General features: G+C 39.7%; 1 protein-coding gene across 6 annotated transcripts in view; it reads right to left on the reverse strand.

The window, feature by feature from the left end:
- The window catches only part of mkrn1 (makorin, ring finger protein, 1), a 106165-nt gene that overhangs the window by 34205 nt on the left and 50799 nt on the right, over window positions 1-21161 (reverse strand). For all 6 annotated transcript variants that reach the window (XM_086008931.1, XM_086008932.1, XM_086008927.1 and 3 more), the window contains one exon: window positions 12830-13074. In XM_086008931.1, the coding sequence (XP_085865057.1) occupies window positions 12830-13074 (245 nt within the window). The remainder of the gene's footprint in view (window positions 1-12829; window positions 13075-21161) is intronic.

The following is a 21161-nucleotide window of genomic DNA, read 5'->3' on the forward strand; positions in this document are numbered from 1 at the left end:
TTCTTCAATTAAATCCTTTCTTGTATACAAATTTCACATTGACTGTTCAATGTGTATTAATAGATTAATTTATCCATCTGGTTAAGTCACTGATCCACTTTATGCTGGTCACCTAACTAGTTTGGTCCAATCAGTAAATTTCATATAACTAGAAGCAGCCTATTCTATATTTTTTGTTAAATGAATTGTGTAACCACCAGGGTCCCAGATGAGACCCCTGCAGAATTATTTTTTCTATTAACAAGCCACTTTTCATTTCCAGTTGACCACTTTGGCATTAAAGGAATGACAGTTGAATTTGATATGTGATTGTAGCCAATTCACAACCATTTACCACTCCAATAATCGGTATAAAAAGCAAAACTTATATTAAAAAAATATTTTTCAGTGGGTTATGACACAATTCAAGCTGGATGTGGCATCAATGATGGAGTTACAAAAATACCCAACTTATTTCAAGAGCACAGTCCGAGACTAGGGCCTGGAGTTTCCTCCTGGAAGCACAATCTCGCTTACACCCAAGCATACACAGTCTTTTAAGCTTCGTAAATTGTTTGCGCCCAGATTGCAGGTCTCTCTGCGTGCAAATGCCGAGGAAACTCAGGGCCTGGATGTGGTGTACAGTTTAACTACTGCTGGATACAAGTGCAACATTATTGCCGCATAAAGCAACTGCATTCCGTGCAATTGAGGCCATTGATCTGTCAACTTATTTCTGCCAAGTTCAAGTTACTAGCCTTCAGTCATCATCAAAGGCCACACTGTTATATACCTAATGATATCCAGAATGGTGAAACCAACATTCAGAAAAAGCACCAAGATAAAATGACTGCGGGCTCAGTTGAGTATCAGTAAAATTTCCAGTTTTAACTTTTGATGATTTTCAGTGTATATTATGGCCATTTTTGGGTTTATTTAAATTTATCAGTTTTTCTTTACTTAAAAAAAAAAAATCACAGGAAAAGCAGAAAAACCAAGTATCACTTCGACCTTGCCATCTCACATGGTTTATTCCCATCGTCTTAGTCTCAGGCAAGGCCATCTTTGATCACTTTCTTGTATCCCTCACCACTCACATAACCCTTCCTTCTGCGTCCGCCCTGGGGAAAAACTCTCGCCAAGTCATTTACAACTGCTCTTTTAAACTCTCAACTGTCTAGCCATTGGCTGCCTGTTTGTCACGATATTTCTGCAGCTGTTGATCTGCTCAAGCACTCCTTCACCTCCACCTTTGATGCCCTTTCCCTCAGTAAAACACTTACTCTCTCCCACCCTCATCATTTCCTCACCTTCACTTCCTCAAGTCCAAAGACCTCAGATTTGAACATATCTGGCGCTCAACTGATTTAGCCATTCATCGCCAGAGCTGGCTGCACTACATAACAAGCTCTATTTGGCCCTGCTCTCCTCTGCCAAAACTGATCACTACTTCAGGATCATTCAGGAATGCAAAGATAACCCCATCATCTTTTCTCCACTACCAAATCCTTAAACGCCTCTCCACTCTTACCTTGAACAAGTGCGAGGAGCTCATGGATTTCTTCATCACGAACACGGAGATCATCCATTCAGCTGCATCTTCCTCCACCAAGCCAAACATCCCGAGGTTCTCTTTGCCCTAGCCCTGAACCTGTGCCTTTGTCTAGTTTCTCTCCCATCATGTCCTCTGCAAGCTCATCTTATCCATGAAACTCACCACCTTCTCTCTCAACCCCATTCCCACTAAACTGCTGACCAACCAACTTCCCTTCCTGGCCCGCGTACTAACTGATATTCACCCTCAATGTCTCTATCCTTGCAAACTACAACCCTATCCTCAACCTCCCATTCCTCTCCAAAGTAATTGAATGTCTTTATGCCTCCCAAATCCATGCCCACCTTTCCCACAACTCCATGTTTGAAGCAACTCCATGTCTGAACCATTCTAATCACATTTCCGTCCCTGCCACAGCACTGAAGCGGCCCTAATCCATGCCACAAAGGACATCCTCTGTGCTTCTGGTGCACTATCCCACTTCATACTTCTTGACCTCCCTGCAGCCTTTGACACAGTCGACCACACCATCCTCCAATGCCTAGCTGAGTGGGACTGACATCACTTGGCTCCACTCAGACCTATCTAATCGTAGCCAAAAAATCTCTAGCAATGGCTTCTCTTCTCACTCCATTATCTTTGGAGTCGCCCAAGGATTTATCGATGGTTCCCTCCTATCCCTCATCTATATGCTGCCCCTTGGCTATATCATCCGAAGACATGACATCAGATTCCACATGTACGCTGATGACACCCACCTCTACCTTGCCACCACCTCTCTTGACTCCAATGCCTCTGTTGTCAGCCTGATTCTCTATTCCAATGCTATTTGGACTGACCTCCACCCTGCATAAACTAGAGCTCATCCAAACTCTGCTGTCCTTTACCCCAACCCTGACAAAGTCCCACTCATCCATCACTACTGTGTTCAGTACATTGGCTCCAGGTCCACCAATGCCTCCATTTTAAAATTCTCATCTCTTGTTCAAATTCCTTCATGGCCTCACCCCTCCCTATATCTGTAACCTCCTCCAGCCGCACAACCCTCAGAACTCGGCATTCCTCCAACTCTGGTCTCTTACACATCCCTCACTGCCTTTGCCCCATTGGCCGTGCCTTCAGTCGCCGGCCCTAAGCTCTGGAATTTCCTCCCTATACCTCTCTGCCAGTCCACATCTCTCCTCCTTTAAGACCCTCCTAAAATCCTACCTCTTTGACCAAGCTTTTAGTCAGCCCTCCTAATATCCCCTTCTTTGGCTCAGTGTCAATTTTTGTCTGATTCGTCAGTTTATGCTCGAGATGTGCCTTAGTATGTTTTGCTATATGTAAATAATGACACCATGTAAATGAAAGTTGTTTTTAAATTTGTAACAGACTGGGGAAGCTAGTATTAAAATAATAAACTTGGACTCAAGCACAGAGTTAAAGAGTGAGGGAAGTCTGGAGAGAAAGTACATAGGAACTGGAGTAGAACATTCAGCCTCTCGAGCCTGCTCCGCCATTCAATTAGATCCTGGTTGATCTTTACCTCAAATCCATTTACCCACTTTAGCTCCATATCCCTCAACTTCCCTCACACTTTAACTCTGCTCAAGTGCAGGTTTACTGTTTCAGTGCCTTCTCCCCAGCTCCCTCATGACTTTCCAGTCGTTAGCTGTGCTCGAGTCCAAGTTTATTATTTTAATACTAGCTTCCCCACTCTGTTACAATTTTAAATGGACTTACCCAACAAAAATCTCAGTCTCGAAAGCTCCATCCCAGTATCCACAGCCTTTTGGGGGAGTGAATTCCAGATTTCTACTACCGATTTCCCTTCTAAATGGCCTGGATCTGGATTATGTCCCCTCGCTCATGGTTCGCCTCCCCCCGCCCAGAGGAAATACTTTCTCTTCATCTACCCTCTTGAATCCATTTACCATTTTAAACACCTCAACCAGATCACCCCTCAATCTTCTATACAAGGGAATATAAGCCAAGCTTATGCAACCTGTCCTCAATTTAATCCTCTAAGCCCCAGTATCATACCACCATATAAAAATATTTTTTAAATGTTCACAGGGGGTAGTAGGGGCGGACGGACAGGGTCATGGAAGAGTGGCCACTGGTTTAACCTGAAACCAGAGAAGTTAAGAAACAGCTGTGACTACAAATTCCTTTACGTACCAGGGAATGGATACCTATTAACCTGCTGCTTTGTATAAATTTTAGTGAAGAATTTCAATCACAGTCCCTTTAAATAGAGGATAATGCATGAGAGAACAAAAAAAAATTCGAGAGCTGTAGTGGTTATAACAAGTGGACATTACACAAAAGTACACTTTTCAGGCCACCTGGGAATCCCGAACAATTTATGAAGAATGTATTAGTATTGGATGCTGATGTAACTTCATTTAGACTGTTGTGTATTTTTCTTGGATAAACAATCTAAAAAGACTTAAGTACTGCCCACTAGAAGGGCACCATATTGCAACTAGAGTTTCAACTTAGGTTAACAAATACAATTTATGTTTTACGTGAATATTAATGCATTGTATCCTTTAACGTGCTGTACTTGCACCTTACATATTTAAATAACTTGCACGATAAAACTAATGGAGTGATCTATGACACATTAATTAAATTTGGTGCAACATGTATTTATGCAATATGATGCTCCAAAGTACCCCTAATTAAAAAGCAATAATGCATTTTGTATTAAATGATTAACTGACATTTGTCTAAACTTCTGAAGTTCAACTTATTTTATGGCAAAAAAATCTAAAATGTAAAACAGTTGGAAGGGTATGTAACCTCCTATGAGGGCATGCACTTTTTTTTTTTTTTTTAAATTACAGGAAACTTTCATTTATCTGGAGGTTAAATGTCCGGATAGCTCTATCTACCGGCAAAATTCAGGAGTCGGTTCAGATAATTTTTTTTCTTTTCGTTGCTTCTTTTCTCCAGTCCTGGCTCTGCAAGTGTCTCTGTAGCTAAGCAACAGCTTCAGCTAGATGCTTGCAAGCTGCGCCGACTGTTTTGCAGCTGTTGCTAAGCAACAGGGCTTGTTGCTGCACACGGAGCTCTGAGCTCCGTATGTTTTAACATTAGCGCTGGTTTCTACGGCAGTTTTGATCTAACGGCACCAGCTCGGTCCTGTCGGTGCCGGATACCAGAAAGTTTCCTGTACATGTCCTCCCTGGGCCTTCCAACTAATGTGGCTAAAGGACAGGGTGGGTGGCTGGCTCCTGGGTTGTTGTGATTATACTTTTTAGCAAGCAAGAGCTGCACATAACAACTGCCCAACAGAAACACCGAACTCAAATTACCCTTCTCCCTGCAAGGAGATGCCAGACTCCTGCTTGTCCTTTCACACTCCATTGCTGTGATAAGTAACTCAGTGGCACTGGGGGTTGAAACTGCTCCTCCCACTACAAATTATAAACTGAATGACTCCTCCTGCTTCAAAATGCCATGAATAAGCATTCCTGTGAAGTTTTACTTTTAAAGCACAGCAAGGCAAATTAAGGCATGTGCGTTTCTTTAGATTAAAAATTAATTAAATAAATAAATAAATAAATACAGTTTAACAATGTTAATGCTAAATACATACTAGCATATCAGAACTAACATAACCCATTACATCCCTAAATATGCAGTTGTATATTTTTTTAATCTTTAAAATATTTAATTGATTTGAACAACAATCACCCAGCCATTCTTCACTACAGTATTCTTAGGAATTTCCATATCTGGATTTACTGCAATGTTGTATAAATTTCCAAATGCAGAAATATACATCGAAGAAATTAATTTAGTCATTTATGAGTTTTACTTGGATGCAGGTAAATCATACACAAAAGTGACAATTGTTGCAGGACTGTCAATTATCACATTTGCAGAATTACCCAGGTGTGCTCATAGATAATCAGGAAACAACTGTCTGGATTTTTCAAACCGTTGCCCTTCTTCTGTAAAGCAATCCAATTTAACTAGGGTAATTATGCATCCAGGAGGCTGGAAGTGTGTTTTGGGACTGAAAACTAATTAAGTTAGACAGTTATAAAATGTCATATTTGGGCACCTGACCAATAATATTGTAGCACTATATGGCAGGTGAAAAACAAAATTGGTATACTTTTTCTGCTGGTCAGGGAACCATAAACAATGTGGATTTTAACAGAGGTTGAGGCGCAGCAACAAATGTTACAAACAGATCTATTAGATTTCAAGTTAGGTTCATACGCTATACATATGTTTATCCAAAAATATGCTAAATGATAGAGAATAATAGTGGCATTATTAGATTTTCATTACTGAGCCTATTTTTTTTTTTTTTTTTACACATAGGAAATCTAGAATAGAATTCTCTTTTGAACACCGCTGTGGAAGATTTGAAAGATAAACTCTAATCAGTTCAAAAGTTTGTGCGGCAAACTACGTGTTGTCATTCATGGACCGCAGTCAGCTGTACATGGGCTCAATCAGCACATTGGATCAATCAGCACATTGGTACAGTTGTTGAGACACAACTCCACTCCTCCCAACAGCAGCCAGTGACTGAACTAATGTCTTCAAGGTATTCCAAGTCCTTTAGGTAAGGCCACAGGAGTTTCATCAAGTTTCGATCTGAGGACTAGGCAGGTTTATTCCAGCACATGGACTTCCTGCTTCTTTACAAAGTCCATCATAGGTAGAAATTTGTTTAATGTCATTACCCTACTCAAATGTATACTGCCTTTCTAACACCCTGCTTTCAGATGGGATCATATAGTACTTAAGAACATTGATTTATGAATTTGAAGTACCCTATATCTGAAGTAGACGCCCAAGCCTAGGAGATGAGGACAGATAATGGCACAATCACTTCAACCAGTGATGACCTGATTTGTCAGACGTCTTTCCATACATCTTGCCAATTTTATCTCTTCTAGTTTCTGGTGCACGCGAGTTCCTGATCAGATATTTGTGCAACCATCACCTCACTTTCTGGCAATTTACTGGCCTGGACTAATGATGGACATTTGGTCAGTGGTCACAAAAGTCAAGAGTTGTCTGAAAAGACATACAATAATGGTGACTTACTTCTTCCACTGCTGCAGTGACCTAGTCTAAACTGATCATCATATTGCTTGACCAGAACAACGGCTTCTTTCAACTTGATATTGAATTAACAGTGAAAAGAAAGACAGACTTGCGTTTATATAGCGCCAGTCACGACCACCGGATGTCTCAAAGTGCTTTACAGCCAATGAAGTACTATTTGAAGTGTAGTCACCTGGGAAACGCGACAGCCAATTTGCACACAGCAAGCTCCCACAAATGACCAGATAAACTGTTTTTGTTATGTTGATTGAGGGATACATATTGGCCAGGACACTGGGGATAACTCCCCTGCTTTTCTTCAAAATAGTGCCATGGGATATTTTACATCCACCAGAGAGCAGACAGGGCCTCGGTTTAACGTCTCATCCGAAAGACGGCACCTCCGACAGTGCAGCACTCCCTCAGCAGAGTGAAGGAAAATTCAATCAATTCATTCTTAGGTTCCTGGCAAAACATTAGAGAATATTCTAGAAGTATGCAAATTATACCTCAAATGTTAATACTAGGAAAACATGTTCCTATATTAATTGCACCATAGACAGAGAGCTGAAATCCTGCTCCATCCTCTCATTTTAATTTTAGATGCTAGGGAAGGAGAGTAAATGCAGATTGAAGCCTTATGGGAAAATTACAACAATTGGCCGTTTAATATTTTTTTAAGCAAATAATCAGGGTCTGTATTAGAAAGCCAACAGTAAATAGCACTGCAGGCTCACATATTATGCACAGAATAAGGACTTCACATGACCGATAGCACCTTTTTTATGTAAATGACTGCCTGCGTCCTGATGCCCATATAAAATAGCTCAAGGACTACAAAAATGTCTACAGCTTATTCTTCAAATCAAAATGCAGACATTATTCCAAAATCTACAACTACTAATCAATTTCCTACACTCAGATTGTTCTTAGATTATAGAAATTTTTCCCCGAGATATCAGCTGATTGACAAATGGAGAACAATGGGATATCCAGGATCAATTATGAGGCAGCAATATAAATCAAAAGAAATGATTTAACCACATTACACAAAGAATACAAGGCTCTAATCTTAATCAAAAGGATTCAAATAAAATCACAAACCAAAAAAGTAAAGATGGAAAGGTATAGAAGTGGCACCGGAACTCGGAGAACAATTTACTGTCGTGAAATGATTCAATATTAAATATACAATTGTAACTTAATGTGGTGTTTTAATTCAGTTTTTGGCTTGTTGTGTGCCAACTCTCCCAATATTTCATGTCAACGGTATACAACTTTGGTACCGGATTAACTGTCATTATTGAAAAATACAGTTATTATATTAGACTGACTTCGGATCACAGCAACCCAAACAGCAGCTATGGTAAAATTCCACCAACACACAATAGCACTTAAATGCATCAAATGCATAAATAAAAATTCTCCACATTCTCTGGTCCTAGCTAAAATACTGTTATAGTGAGCAGTAGTGCTCAAATTTTGAGAAGCAGAACTTATGGCAATACCTGCTTTGGTTACTTTTGGTTTTATTGAAGAGATTTTGTTGCATTTATACCACTTTAAATATAGAGATTAGTGTAGGAATCTTGGACTACAACTTACTCTGGTTAAAAAAAATCTACACTGTGGATCATTGCATTCTTTATTGCAGACTTAAACTTACATAAGTAATGGTATTTCAAAATTAAATCTTAATGTCACCAAACTGGATTCAATCAGAGAATAGATTGTATACAGTTGCAATTGACTTTAGAAGAAAAACTAAAAATCTCAAACAGGTATGTAAAGATCTTTAACCCTTTCCCTGTATGTTTGGTCACATCTCCCCAATCCCTCTTGTATCCATTCCATTCCTCCAGTTAGTATCAAAACCATTCGCATCTGATGCCATAATCTTCTGGGATTCTCGCACCCATTCACCTGAATTGTGCCAAAACCAGTGAATCAATCGACAACTGCTCTCTCGCACTGTGCGTTGAATCCGTCCACAAACACCTATGCCTGTAACTGGCTTCAAATACCATTCCTTCCTACTGGTGGACTATGAGGTGAACTTTTTAGAAACAAAATGAAACCACGAGGAAAAATATAATTCGAAGAAAAGCACGCAAAAAACAGAAGTATTTTGAATAATGTAAAGAAAAGCTCAGAAATAACAGGCACATGACATCATAAAACAAAAGGGATTAAACAAAATACAAATTTGAACTTGGTTGCTTTCTATAGATGGGTTTTTGCTTCCACCTTGCAGTGAAAGGGCATTTCACCTCAGGTAAGAGACCTCAGTCTTGAACAATCAGCAGCACAGACAACAGGTCATAAAACATCTACAAGCTAATCGGTTTCACCCACCCTCTAGGCAATGGGGGGAGGGAAGACAGGGAAAGGGAGCACATATAAAGTAACATGTAAAAATCAATTAAATGACAAAATATGATTAAGTGCATTTTTGTACAATTGTGACTGAGTTGACACACGATGTTTTAATTCTTAAGACATGAACCTTTTATACAAAATATAAGTTATCTTAAATGCTGATACATTATCATTTTAGTAGATATAACAGACAAAATAACAAACATTAATAACTAGGCACTGCAAAATATGTAAGATGCACTACAGGAGCAAGTTCGAAAGCAAGGTGGACAAGCATTCCATACTACAGAGTACCATAGGGTTCAACTACAGCTGGGAGGCAAAGACTATGTGACTTACCAGATAAAGAGAAACAGTAACATGAAAAAAATCAGGGAAGGGGTAAAGTGTAACTGAACAGCAATAACACACAATTGTATCCGATGATGGCTTGATTGCAGTCTTCTGTTTCAATCCAGCTGTGTCTCCTATTTACAACTTGCTGCAAGCATGCTCATATACCAGCTGCCAAATATATGCAACCAGTCAAGGTGTTTGTGCACTCTTACAATACTTTTGTCATTTACGGAAACTAATTTCTTTTTAAGCATCTTGTCTAGTGAAATTAAATGTTCTGTCTAGTGAAATGAAATGTTAACAGCTGAATGAATTACAATCGGCCATTAAACTGAGAAAAAACAAATTCATTTTATTCTGACTCCTTAAAAGTCTTGCCAAAGTGAAAAATATTCAATATCCTAGTCAAGCTTGTATAACCAACACAATTAGTTAAAAGCAATAGTACTCGATGAAAAAGTTTTAAAATATCAAAAATACGTAAATTTTAATTTACTCCCACTTTGTGATACTTACAGGTCAACACTGATGACAAGTTCAAGTCTCACCTTTTAGATCTCTTCAGTGACCTCTACAGGTAAGTTGGAGTAAATGGTCTGGAGTTTGGTTGATCATACTTCCCTCCCGCAATATTTAAAATGGAATAATATAGTTAAGTGAAAAGGGAGAAGTACTTCAAATGTAAATATACTCCTCCCCTCTCATGTGTGTATAATTTATACAGGTTTAGTCAAAATTAACAGAAAATCTCTTTAAAATAACCACACTTGTAACTATGTCTCTTCACATTAGAATTCTAATTCTATAAGGTCACATCGCCAAAGTTTACACTTCATAAAAAACAGTGTGAAGGTGATACATATATGCTGCATTAAATAGCACTTAAGGACATATATATTGAGACAATTGTTTTTAATTTCAAGATTTCATTGACACATGAAGAAGAATCAGGCCATGAGTAACTACGTATCCAGGCTGCCAGTTTCAAAGTGGTATTTGAGGAAGCTAGCTGCCACTTAGCTAGCTGGGTCAAGTATGTAATACACAAAGACCCCCAAAAATGAAAAGGAGTGCAATTCCTTTTTTTAAGAAAGGAAATTTCAAAAAGAGTCTGCTCTGCCAAAATCATATGGTTATGGGAAATTGTTGATATAGCAATTCTATTGTTGATATATAAAAACCAAATTTTAGAAAAATTCACAAAACAGTGCTGTGGCAACTCTGCCATCTTGAAACTAGGTCAACAGTGGAAAGATGGAGCTGCAGTTTCCCCTCCTGGTTTCAACAGCAGCACAGGTTTACAACCAGGTCTGCTTCAGTACCTGACCATCCACAAGCAGTCACACAGGATCAGGCACTTGAGAATCCTTTTGGGAAAAAGGAAATATTGTTTAATTTATCTGTCATCTGAGGAGGATTTTTAAGAAAGTATATTTAAACCATTCATTAATGTTCATTTTACATGAATATTCCTGGACAAAATTTTTTAAATGACTTGCACACGTTGATGGCTTTTTAATAATGAAATCTACTGGCACAAGGAATGTGCTTTGATACGAGACATAGCTAAAATTGCTAGGTTAAAAACAATAAGGTAAATTATTCACCTCAGATTTATACTTTTATAACTAGCCTTTTCAGTCGCAACCATTTTTTCCAAGCACTTGCAATTTAAAAAACAGATGTAATCATTTTGGATGCACAGTTCTTAAATTACACTTACACTTTTGTAAACTATATTTTAATACTTTTTATTATTGACCTTTTTATATTTGGTTTTACAAGAGGCCTCGTTATCGCAAATGTGAAACTGTAAAGTACTAATTCTAAGGAAGGGTTCAAGATATCCTCAATAATTATGTAGCTACTGCTAAATCTCAGGAAAAAGACCAAGAGTTTTGCAAGAATAATTTAATATTAAGTTCCACTGTACTGTATGGCATCCCAGGAGGGCTCCATTGTAAATTAGCTTTTAAAAGCTAAGTTAGGCTATCCCAGATATAGTAACCGGAGCGGATTTTGGTATGTTAACTATTTAGAACCATAAATACAGCACCTTCACACTAAATGGCAGAAGCTGCAAACTGCTGCAGTATATCAAGCTTTATACAGCCACTAATTGTTGAAAAAGTTACATTTTGAAAATGACAGATGTGAATAAAGTTCTTGGTTTCATCACTTGAGACACATGCACTTGGAGCCACTTTATCCCTTAAAAAGCAGCCAACTCCAGCCTTTGCAGCATTCTCATCCAACAGTTGAATAAAGGAAAGCCCTTTGAGGAACTTGACAAATTTAAATACTGCTCATCAGCCACTTTATACAAAAGGACTATATAGCAATTATTGGTAGCTGGAAGATGCATTTCCAAGAGGATTACTGCACTGGACGTGGGTAAACATGTCTACTTCTGAGCTGGTTAAGTAAAATGCAGCATGGCCAGAGTTCATGAAAACAGGAATTATTGTTCGTGATTTTACAAAAAGCCCGAGGAACATTTATTCAGTACTTATGGACGACATCCAGTAACAGACTGGTGGTTGCACTGACTGGTGTCCTGTTGCCTCCCTCTGTCCCAGCCTCTCTCTTGATACTTCCAGAAATATGCCAGGTTGTGCTGTTCCTTAGGTTCCACTTAACAATACCTTTTGACAAGGTAAAGCAGTTCTATGGACCTAAAGATATCTGGCATGTAGTTCTTCCCTATCCTTGATTAGCATGTTGTACTCTGCATCACGATTGTAAACTCTGACATGATGTTTTCTGGTGTTATCTTCCTTCTGTATTCTTACAGAAAATCAATTCAAATATCAAACAATTGAGGAAAGACACTAGGGAATAAGTATTATACGCTGAAAGCATTTCTCCTTCCTCAAATAATTAAACAATGCTTAGCAACTTCCAGCAAAGATGGATTTTGGGAAGGGTTACCGATTTGTAGCTTTATTCCTAAATGCATTATGGCATTTTGCATCCTAAGGGTGAGGGCTCCCATTTGATTTGACTTTACATCAATGTTACATTATTTTACATAAATGTTATATTCAGGAGGAATCTAGGAGAACCAGTAAGTGGGGGGAGAAAAGCACGCAGCCATTACAGGAGCATTGTAATACCAGCTCCTAACATAAGCAAATGTGTGTGTAACCTGGGGAGGCGGGTGGGGCAGGAGGAGGGGTACAGGGACATGGACACATAAATCTAACATAAATCACATAATTGTGCTGTTTTAGTTTAACATTGTAACCCTCCATTTTCACAAAATCTGAGCAAAGAGAACCGAAACCAACAGCTCTTTTAAAATGGAAATCAAATCTGAACCATTTACCTAGCCCTATACAGGTAGCCCATGTTCATTTTGTACAGTAAAAAATAGGGAACCGTTTGTTAAAAGTTATTGTAAATAATGTATATTGGAGGCTATATACAGTAAACTGAGAAATACTACAGTAGGTTGTTTGTGTGTTTTTTTTTTATTTCGTTAAGTATCAAGCACGTAAACATGTCGAATCAGCTTACTTCGTCCACAGTATGGCTGTCCAGGTATAAACTCTGCTGCATTAACCCAGTCCTCCAGGTTTGAGCTTGTTGTTGCAGGGTTGGATTCTTCAATCACTGCTGTTTTTGTGCTCATTTCACCATTTAATTTGGTAAGTGGAGTAAGTTTAGTAGCTGATGCGGTGGCAGAATCCTTCGGGATCAATGGCGTAGGACCACTCTGAACCTCCGACAATCCTTGCTTTGACGGCTTCACGTGGTCATACCTGTATATCAATTAGGGATGTTACAATTAATGCAACATCATAAACCTGCGATAACAACCTTTTCGCTTAGGAACACGAGCCCGTTCCACAATTCAATTAGAGCATGACTGATCTGTATCTCAACTTCATAACCCGCCTTTGTTCTGTATGCCTCAATACCCTTACCCAACAAAAATCTATTGATCTCAGTCTTGAAAATTTAAATCGACCCAGCATCAACAGCCTTTTGGGGAAAGAATTCCAGATGTCCACTACCGTTTGTGTGGAAAAGTGCTTCCCAATTTCACTTCTAAATGGCCGAGCTCTAATTTGAAGATTATGCCTTGTTCTGGATTCCCCCACTACAGGGAGTAGCTTCTCTGTATCGATCATATTGAATACTGTTATCATTTTAAATACCTTGATTAGATCACCCCCCAACATTCTAAACTCAAAGAAATACAAGCCAACCAGTCTTCAATTTAACCCTTTAAGTCCTGGCATAATTCTGGCAAATCTGCACTGTACCCCTTCCAAGGCCAATATATCTTTCCTGAGGTTCAGTGCCCAGAACAGAATGCAGTTAGGATCTCGCAAAGGCTCAATACAAGTGAAACATCACTTCCTCACTTTTGAATTTCAATTGCCTGGAGATAAAGGCCAACATTCCAATAGCCTTTTTAATTACTTTTTCTACCTGTGCATTAGCTTTTAGTAATTTATGCTCAAGAATCCCTTTGCTCCTGCACAGCTCCAAGTCTCTCACCATTAAGAAAATATTCTGATTTGTATTTCTCAGATCCAAAGTGGATGGATGACCTCACAGTTCCCCCACACTGAATTCCATTTGCCATAGTTTTGCCCACACACTTAATCTGTCTATTTCCCTTTGCAACTTCCTGCTCTCATCCACAGAACTTAGTGTGCCTCCTAACTTAGTGTGACATGCAACACTCCCCTTCATTCAACGCCTTAACATATATGGTGCAAAGCTGAGGTCCCAGTACAGATCCCTGGGGAACATCAATTGTCACATCCCATGAATCAGAGTACATTCCCTGTATCCCTACTCTCTATCTCCTACCTCCCAACCAATTACCAACCCATTTCACAAGGTTATCACAGAAATCACAGAAACCTCACAGTACAGACAGAGGCCATTTCGGCCCATCGAGCCTGCACCGACACACATCCCACCCGATCCCCGTAACCCCTACACCAACACACATCCCACCCTATCCCCGCAACCCCACGTATTTCAATTTTATGCACACTCATTTTTGCTAATAATCTCTTGTGCGGAACCTTATCACATATGCCTTCTGGAAGTCCATATAGACAACATCAATAGATGCTCCCTTATCCACCATGGTAGTGACCTAAAAAATTTCAACTAGATTAGTCAGACATGGCCTATCCTTCACAAATCCATGCTGACTCTCTGATCAGCTGATAGTTGTTCAAGTGCTCAATCACTCTGCCTCTGATGATTGCAATATCTTTCCCACAATTGATGTTTTTTTCCCCCCCACAATTGATGTTAAACTGACAGATCTGCCATTACCTGGTTTCTCCCTCCCTTCTTAAATAAATTAAACACAGGCGCAATTTCTCGCAGAGGTGACGGGACAATGATCAGAAGCAGGGACCCCGGCTGATTCTTCGCCCTCCCTAACCAAGCCAATTGTAAACAGACTAACATTTATGTACAACCTTAACACACCTCTCAGAAACATTACAAAGCACTTCAATTGTTGCCATGGCTGAGATCAGCACGGGATAGGAACACAATATGGCCCCCTCGTCTGTATGGCGTAGTACATGTGTAAGCTCCCAAACCAAAAAGGCACAATTCCTGAAACTGGAGGGCATTGAAAAATTATGACTAATGCATCTGCAATTTCTTTGCCTGTTTTTAATACCCTGGAGTGGAAACCATCAGATCCTGGAGATATATCCCAATTATTTGCTCCATTACCATTTAAAAAAAACTTTACACTACATTCCTTCCCTTGACTTATTTTTAGGCTCCCTTGTAACACTGATATTTTGCCCTCTTCCTCCAGATACATACTCATTTAATAAGTCTGCCTTTTCCTTGTCCATTATATTCTCATCTGCCTCGGTCTTTAATGGGCCCACATTTCCCTTTACCACTATCTCTCAATGTTTTTTCAAAATTCATCCCCTTTTTGCACCTTATTACTTTCTTCTTCCTAAATCATAGTTGTAAAATGCTGACAGGTGAATGGGAAAAAAGATCCCAAGAACATGTTCACTCAATCACCTCACCATGGTGAATAACTCAATCAGCACGTTATCAAAAAACTTTTTAAAAAAAATCTGAGCTACATGGTGTACTAACTTAACCCAGCATCACTTGTGTGAAATCTGCAAATCCACTACAACAATCAAAACAAAAATTAAGTTGCCCATTGGACTTTTTAAATTCAAAGGGAAATGACTCACTATCTGCAGTATTAGCTCTAATTCATGTGCCCAATAAAAAGCAAACATTTCAACTAGATATTACAAAAAACCTCCAATGGGTTGTCGATATAAAAATCAAGGTTTGCGCAGTATTTATGTCCATTGCATTTTCTCCAATTTACCTCCTTGAATCCAACATTGAATTCCTGAAATTTATATATGGGGCTTTGAATACATTTCTACTTTCTAAATCTTTGCTCAACAGTAATATGCCTTGCTGTCTTTGGAGGCAGTGCTGAAATATAAATAAGATGGTGTTCAAGACAAACCTTACGAGTGCCTTTTTTGTCATGGAAAACGTAAATGACAGTCGCTAGCAGCAATTGACATCAAGTCCATTGCTGTATTTTGGCCAAAGGTGGTTGACAGCAGTTTTGACCTTGTAGGTCCCTACATACCTTTCCTCGACAGAGAAGGCTAGCAGCCAGAATGATAAAGTCCATGAATATAACTTTGTAGGAAGTGAGCATATTGTTATTTTCCAGCAGCTGCATGCATGTGTGCAAATTTTGTGCATTTGTTGCAGGGAGGATGTTTCCCCTCGTGGAGGAATTTAGAACTAGGGGGCATAGTTTCAGAATAAGGGGTCGCCCATTTAAAACGGAGATGAGGAGGAATTTCTTCTCGGAGAGTCGTGAATCTTTGGAATTTTCTACCCCAGAGAGCGGTGGAGGCTGAGTCATTGAATATATTCAAGATGGAGATGGACAGATTTTTGAAAAACAGGGGAATCAAGGGTTATGGGGAGCGGGCAGGAAAGTGGAGTTGAGGCCAAGATCAGATCAGCCATGATCTTATTGAATGGCGGAGCAGGCTCGAGGGGTCGAATGGCCTACTCCTGCTCCTATTTCTTATATTCTGGCGTTTCCAAATCCACTCTGCAATGTAAACAGGGCAAATTTGGCATCAAGGGATATTGGGCTATATAACAGAACCTATTCCACTGGGAGCCATTCTATATATTAAATATAAATGGCATGTAAACCCATTACAGGAGAGTTGCACTGAGGCAGAAATTTGTGAAGACCCTAAACCTGCACCAAAACTCCTACTCCCGACAAAAGAACAAATCAAACTCTTTAATTTAAGCATGAAGTGCTGATCACACAGAAATTGATTGGTAAGGATTATTAAACACAACAATGGAAATAAATTAACACACTTAGCAAAGAAAGGTACAATAATGGTTGTACAGACACTTTTAAATTGGTTCCAGAGCTCTGGGAGTTTTCCTTGCTAGCCAGTGACTTTCAGGCACCATTCTCCCCTTTTTACTGCATCTGTGGGGTTCCAGTCTCTTGTTAAGAGAGCCAATAGGAGCCCTGTCTTCTCCACACCTCCATCTCTGCTTTCCCAACCCACAAAAAGTTAGGCCCTGGGTTCTATCCAGTGCAGACTTTGCTTCTGTTATATTATACAGTGCTGGCAATAGGAGTACAGAGTACCTGTTGCCAATGATACACTATTAATGTAAAAATACTGTCTACTATTAATTTAGCTTCCACAATCCCTTTGGGCTCAATATCTCAATCAAATCATTTCCCCTTACCCTCTTTTTACAACACTGAACTGCTTTCTGTAATTGTGTCAGTTCCCGCTGGTGTTGAATCTCTCGGTTTATACTGTGGGGTGGATTTGACACAGGAGGAATATTGCAAGTACACAAAGTTTGTCTGAAACCACTAAAATGACTTGGAACTCTGCTGCATATATACTTGATTTGCTGCTGAAACCTTTCTAAAGTATAAAGGTGGTGATTAAGTACCATCAGGAACCTGCACAATGTTTGCAACTGTGATCTGGGTACAGACCTTACCTAATACAACTGGATAGCTAAAAATGGCAGAACCGAGAACAAATTTCACTAACGCTGTATAGCCTTGCTGTCACTCCAGGTAAGTTTCATAGCAGGTCATTTATACTACCAGGTTACCTCAAATGTTACTCTTGCATTCAGGATCAACTTTGTAGTATAAAAGTATCAGTGACAGATTTTTTTTTTATTTTTTTTATAAAAAACAGAGATACAAAACGAGGGCTGAACTTAATCACAATTCTTGATGACCAGTTGATTTGAAAGGCAGCCCAATGATAAATTCGTTGGAAGTGGGAGGTTTAAGTTTATTTCTGGACCTCCTTACTGGTAGGATTGAATGAATAATGTAATATTATTGCTTGAATGAGCTGGTCACTTGGATCAAGGAAGTCAGCAACCTTTATAGTGCAGAGGACAGAGATCAATTATATAATTATTTTACAAACAATATTCTTATGAGCTAAGCCTACAACATTTAGTAATGGATTAATAATTAGCAGTACAAACCCCTGATAGACCAGTATACACAAGCACAAGGAGCTTCTTTGGTGGACACATTAGAAACTGCATCATTTGTATGCATGTAAAGGCAAGTATGCTTTTTGGCATGGATTTTCCTCCACTATAATGCCAGAGATCTACTGGTATAACGGGGGAGGGAGGGAAAAAATGGGCAGAATGTCTACCGCCAAATCCCCCCCCCCCCCCACGCAGGGATTGCAGCTGTCTGACACTTGACCACCCTGCTACGTTTTAAATGACAGCGGAGAGGGCAGGGCTAGGGAAACCGGCTGATTTTTCTGCCAATAATGGCAGAAGGGGGTGGTGGTAGGTACCGGGGCAGCAGCAGGAAGCCCACTGATGGCCCTGTTGAAGGGAAAGGGCCTGATGGAAGCTGGATTTTCCTCCATGCCCACATACCTTTACAAGAATAGGCCTTGGCTCATTCAGAAGCCTTCATACCAACTATGCCAAAAATGTTTGGGGCATTTCTGCCTCCTTGAACTGTAACTCCACTTTCTAGCACTGCTGCTCCCTGAATTTTGGTTCCGAGCAGGGCACAGGCCCCTTCTGTGTGGCAGAGATACCGCACAATGTCCCAACCCACCCCCAGTAGTCAATCTGCCCCGACAGAAATCCAGCCCTTTATCTCTTCAATTGCTAAAAGAGCATTTCGTACTGATGTCTAGTAATTGTGCAGCCTTAATCTTGTCTAACAAATAAATTCAAGTAATTGCAGAATCAACAGAATTGTTGTCTGTGCAAGACCCAACGCATATTTAACCAGGAAGGTGTTGAATTTCTATTAGGACTTAAAAGGGAAGAATATTCTATAGGGAAGATAGCAGATCTGCAGTTGTGATCTTCATGGGTAGTCCAGGACATGAACTGGCAAGTGTAGCAAGTAGGGCATGCAACACAGAGAAAAGAGCAATGTAGTGGACTGGGGAAAGCTACATATGCCATGGGAATGCAGCATTTGAGCTATGTGAAGGCCAGAGTAATGATAGAGCTCAAGTGCTCCATGTGGGAATCCAGGTGTCAATTGAGCTATAGCATTCACCTCTAAATCAGGTCCATACATCACTGCAGGACACATCAGTACATATTTACAAAATTACTCTTCAAATAACAAATCCCGTGGAGTGGTCAGTTAACTCAGAACAGATCTCTACAGAACTCATGTCTATCCCATGAGAGAGGATGGTACTTCAGTGCAGCAGAGGGAGTGTTGTATCGTCAGGTTGCTGTCTTTTTGATGAGACGTTAAACCAAGGCCCCAGCCGTCTGTTCAGGTGGACACATAAGATCTAATGGCACTACTCAAAGAGGGGCAGGGAGTTCTAGGGGTGTCGTAACCAACATTGGTCCCTTAACCAACACCGCCAAAACAGGTTAATTGGTCGGTTATCTAATTTACTGTTTGTGGAACCCTACTATGCTGAAAATGGCTCCTATATTTGCCTACATAACAAGTGACTACACTTCCAAAAGTAATTGATTGGGTATGAAGCACTTCCTGGTTAATACAAAAACAAAAAGATAAACCCAGAATTTAAGGAAGATTGTGGGGCTCAAGTTCATCTGTTTTCCCCAAGTGAAGTTCACGTCAATTTCTTTGCCCGATTTATCTTGTACGTGTCTTCGTCTGTATTTTGCTGCTACAGGGAGGTTGGGGACTTCAGAGCCAGCCATGGACTTGACATTAAGCTACCAACAGAGTTGATGAGAATAGCCCTATGACAGGGGTCATGAACCAGTAGGGATGAAGCACAGGCATGGAGAGGAGCCCAAAATAGCTGGAGACCAGCGGGGGGGGAGGGAGAAGAGAAAGCATAGCTAACCAGCTAGCTGGAAAGGCAGAGCAAGGCTGGCAATGCAAGCCTTACTAATACACTACGCATGCAGGTATTAATGCGCAAATTGGCCAGAAAGTTAAGAGGAGAAACACTGATGAGAATTTCCATAACCTGCTGTTCGATTTACACCACTCTGCCTTTGCCTTGCAGACAGCAACTCACCCTCAAACTCCCCATTTTTAAGAAATTGCTGCATTTGCACATTAATTGCCCATTAAACTCTCAGAACTTCAAAGCTCATATTTAACTTTAATGAAAGAATTAAAAGACGCAAGACAATTAAATGGATAAATGTAATCACATTCTTGTGAATCATGTTTTTAAAAAAAAAAAATTAAATTAAAGTTGTTTAAACCCCTATTGTGGATACAAGAAATTTCAGTTACACAGGAAAAAAATGGTGGGTGAAAGAAAATTGCAGAAAGCATTCAGAGGGAAGCCGGTGATCGGATTGCACAATTAGGACAAATACTCTCCCTGTAAAATAGCAGCCATTGTTTGTCAGAGTGTGATACTTTAATATTGCAGATACCCATCACAACACCACCTACAGGAGTAATGTGTACTATAGGTACCCAAGAGTTTTCAATGAAACATGTACCCAAATACTGAAATTGACAGATCTATGGACAGATAGATGACTAGCGATTCACCTATGGTGTTTGCTCACGGTGAATCAGAAGATACAATGATTTACAACATGGTGTCATGCCATTTAATTCACAATACATCATCAAGGCTACCGAGTCACTGTATTTGAAAAAGTCAGTTTTTATTACTACATGGTATTCTGGAGATCAAATGCTGTGACTGTCCATTTTTTGACAAAACTATAAATCAGTGGCCTTGGTTATTATTATATGTTCTTTTAGTTTCTCAATTCTATCTCTTACCTTTTTTTTTTTTTAAATCCCAGGATAACAATAGCATTCCAAGAAGGAACAGGGTGAAGATACGGGTGTGTAGTGGTTAAATACTGGAATAGCAACGTTATGAAAATTATATCAGTAAAACTAGTCATTTATGAGCTGGCATCAGGATAAAAAAAAACTGCTAGACTGTTCCATAATCACAGATTCACTTCAGGGACAGGAACCTGCTACCCCTTTCTACAACGCCCTCTGAAGCAGCCTAGCCAGTCATTCGGTTGAGAAAGAAATAAAGACAAATCTGCATTTATATAGCACCTTTCACGAGTTCAGGGAGGTCCCAAAGTGCTTTACAACCAATGAAGTACTTATGAAATGTAGTCACTGTTGTAATGTAGGAAACACGACATCCAATGTGTGCACAGCAAGCTCCCACAAAACAGCAATGTGATAATGACCAGATAATCTGTTTAAGTGATGTTAGTTGAGGAATAAATATTGGCCAGGACACCGGATAAAATTCCCCTGCTCTTCATTGAAATATTACCATGGGATCTTATGTCCACCTGAGGG

The sequence above is a fragment of the Somniosus microcephalus genome, chromosome 16, assembly GCF_052327205.1.
Source record: "Somniosus microcephalus isolate GS21.2 chromosome 16, FLI_Smic_1.0, whole genome shotgun sequence".
NCBI classification, from domain to species: domain Eukaryota; kingdom Metazoa; phylum Chordata; class Chondrichthyes; order Squaliformes; family Somniosidae; genus Somniosus; species Somniosus microcephalus.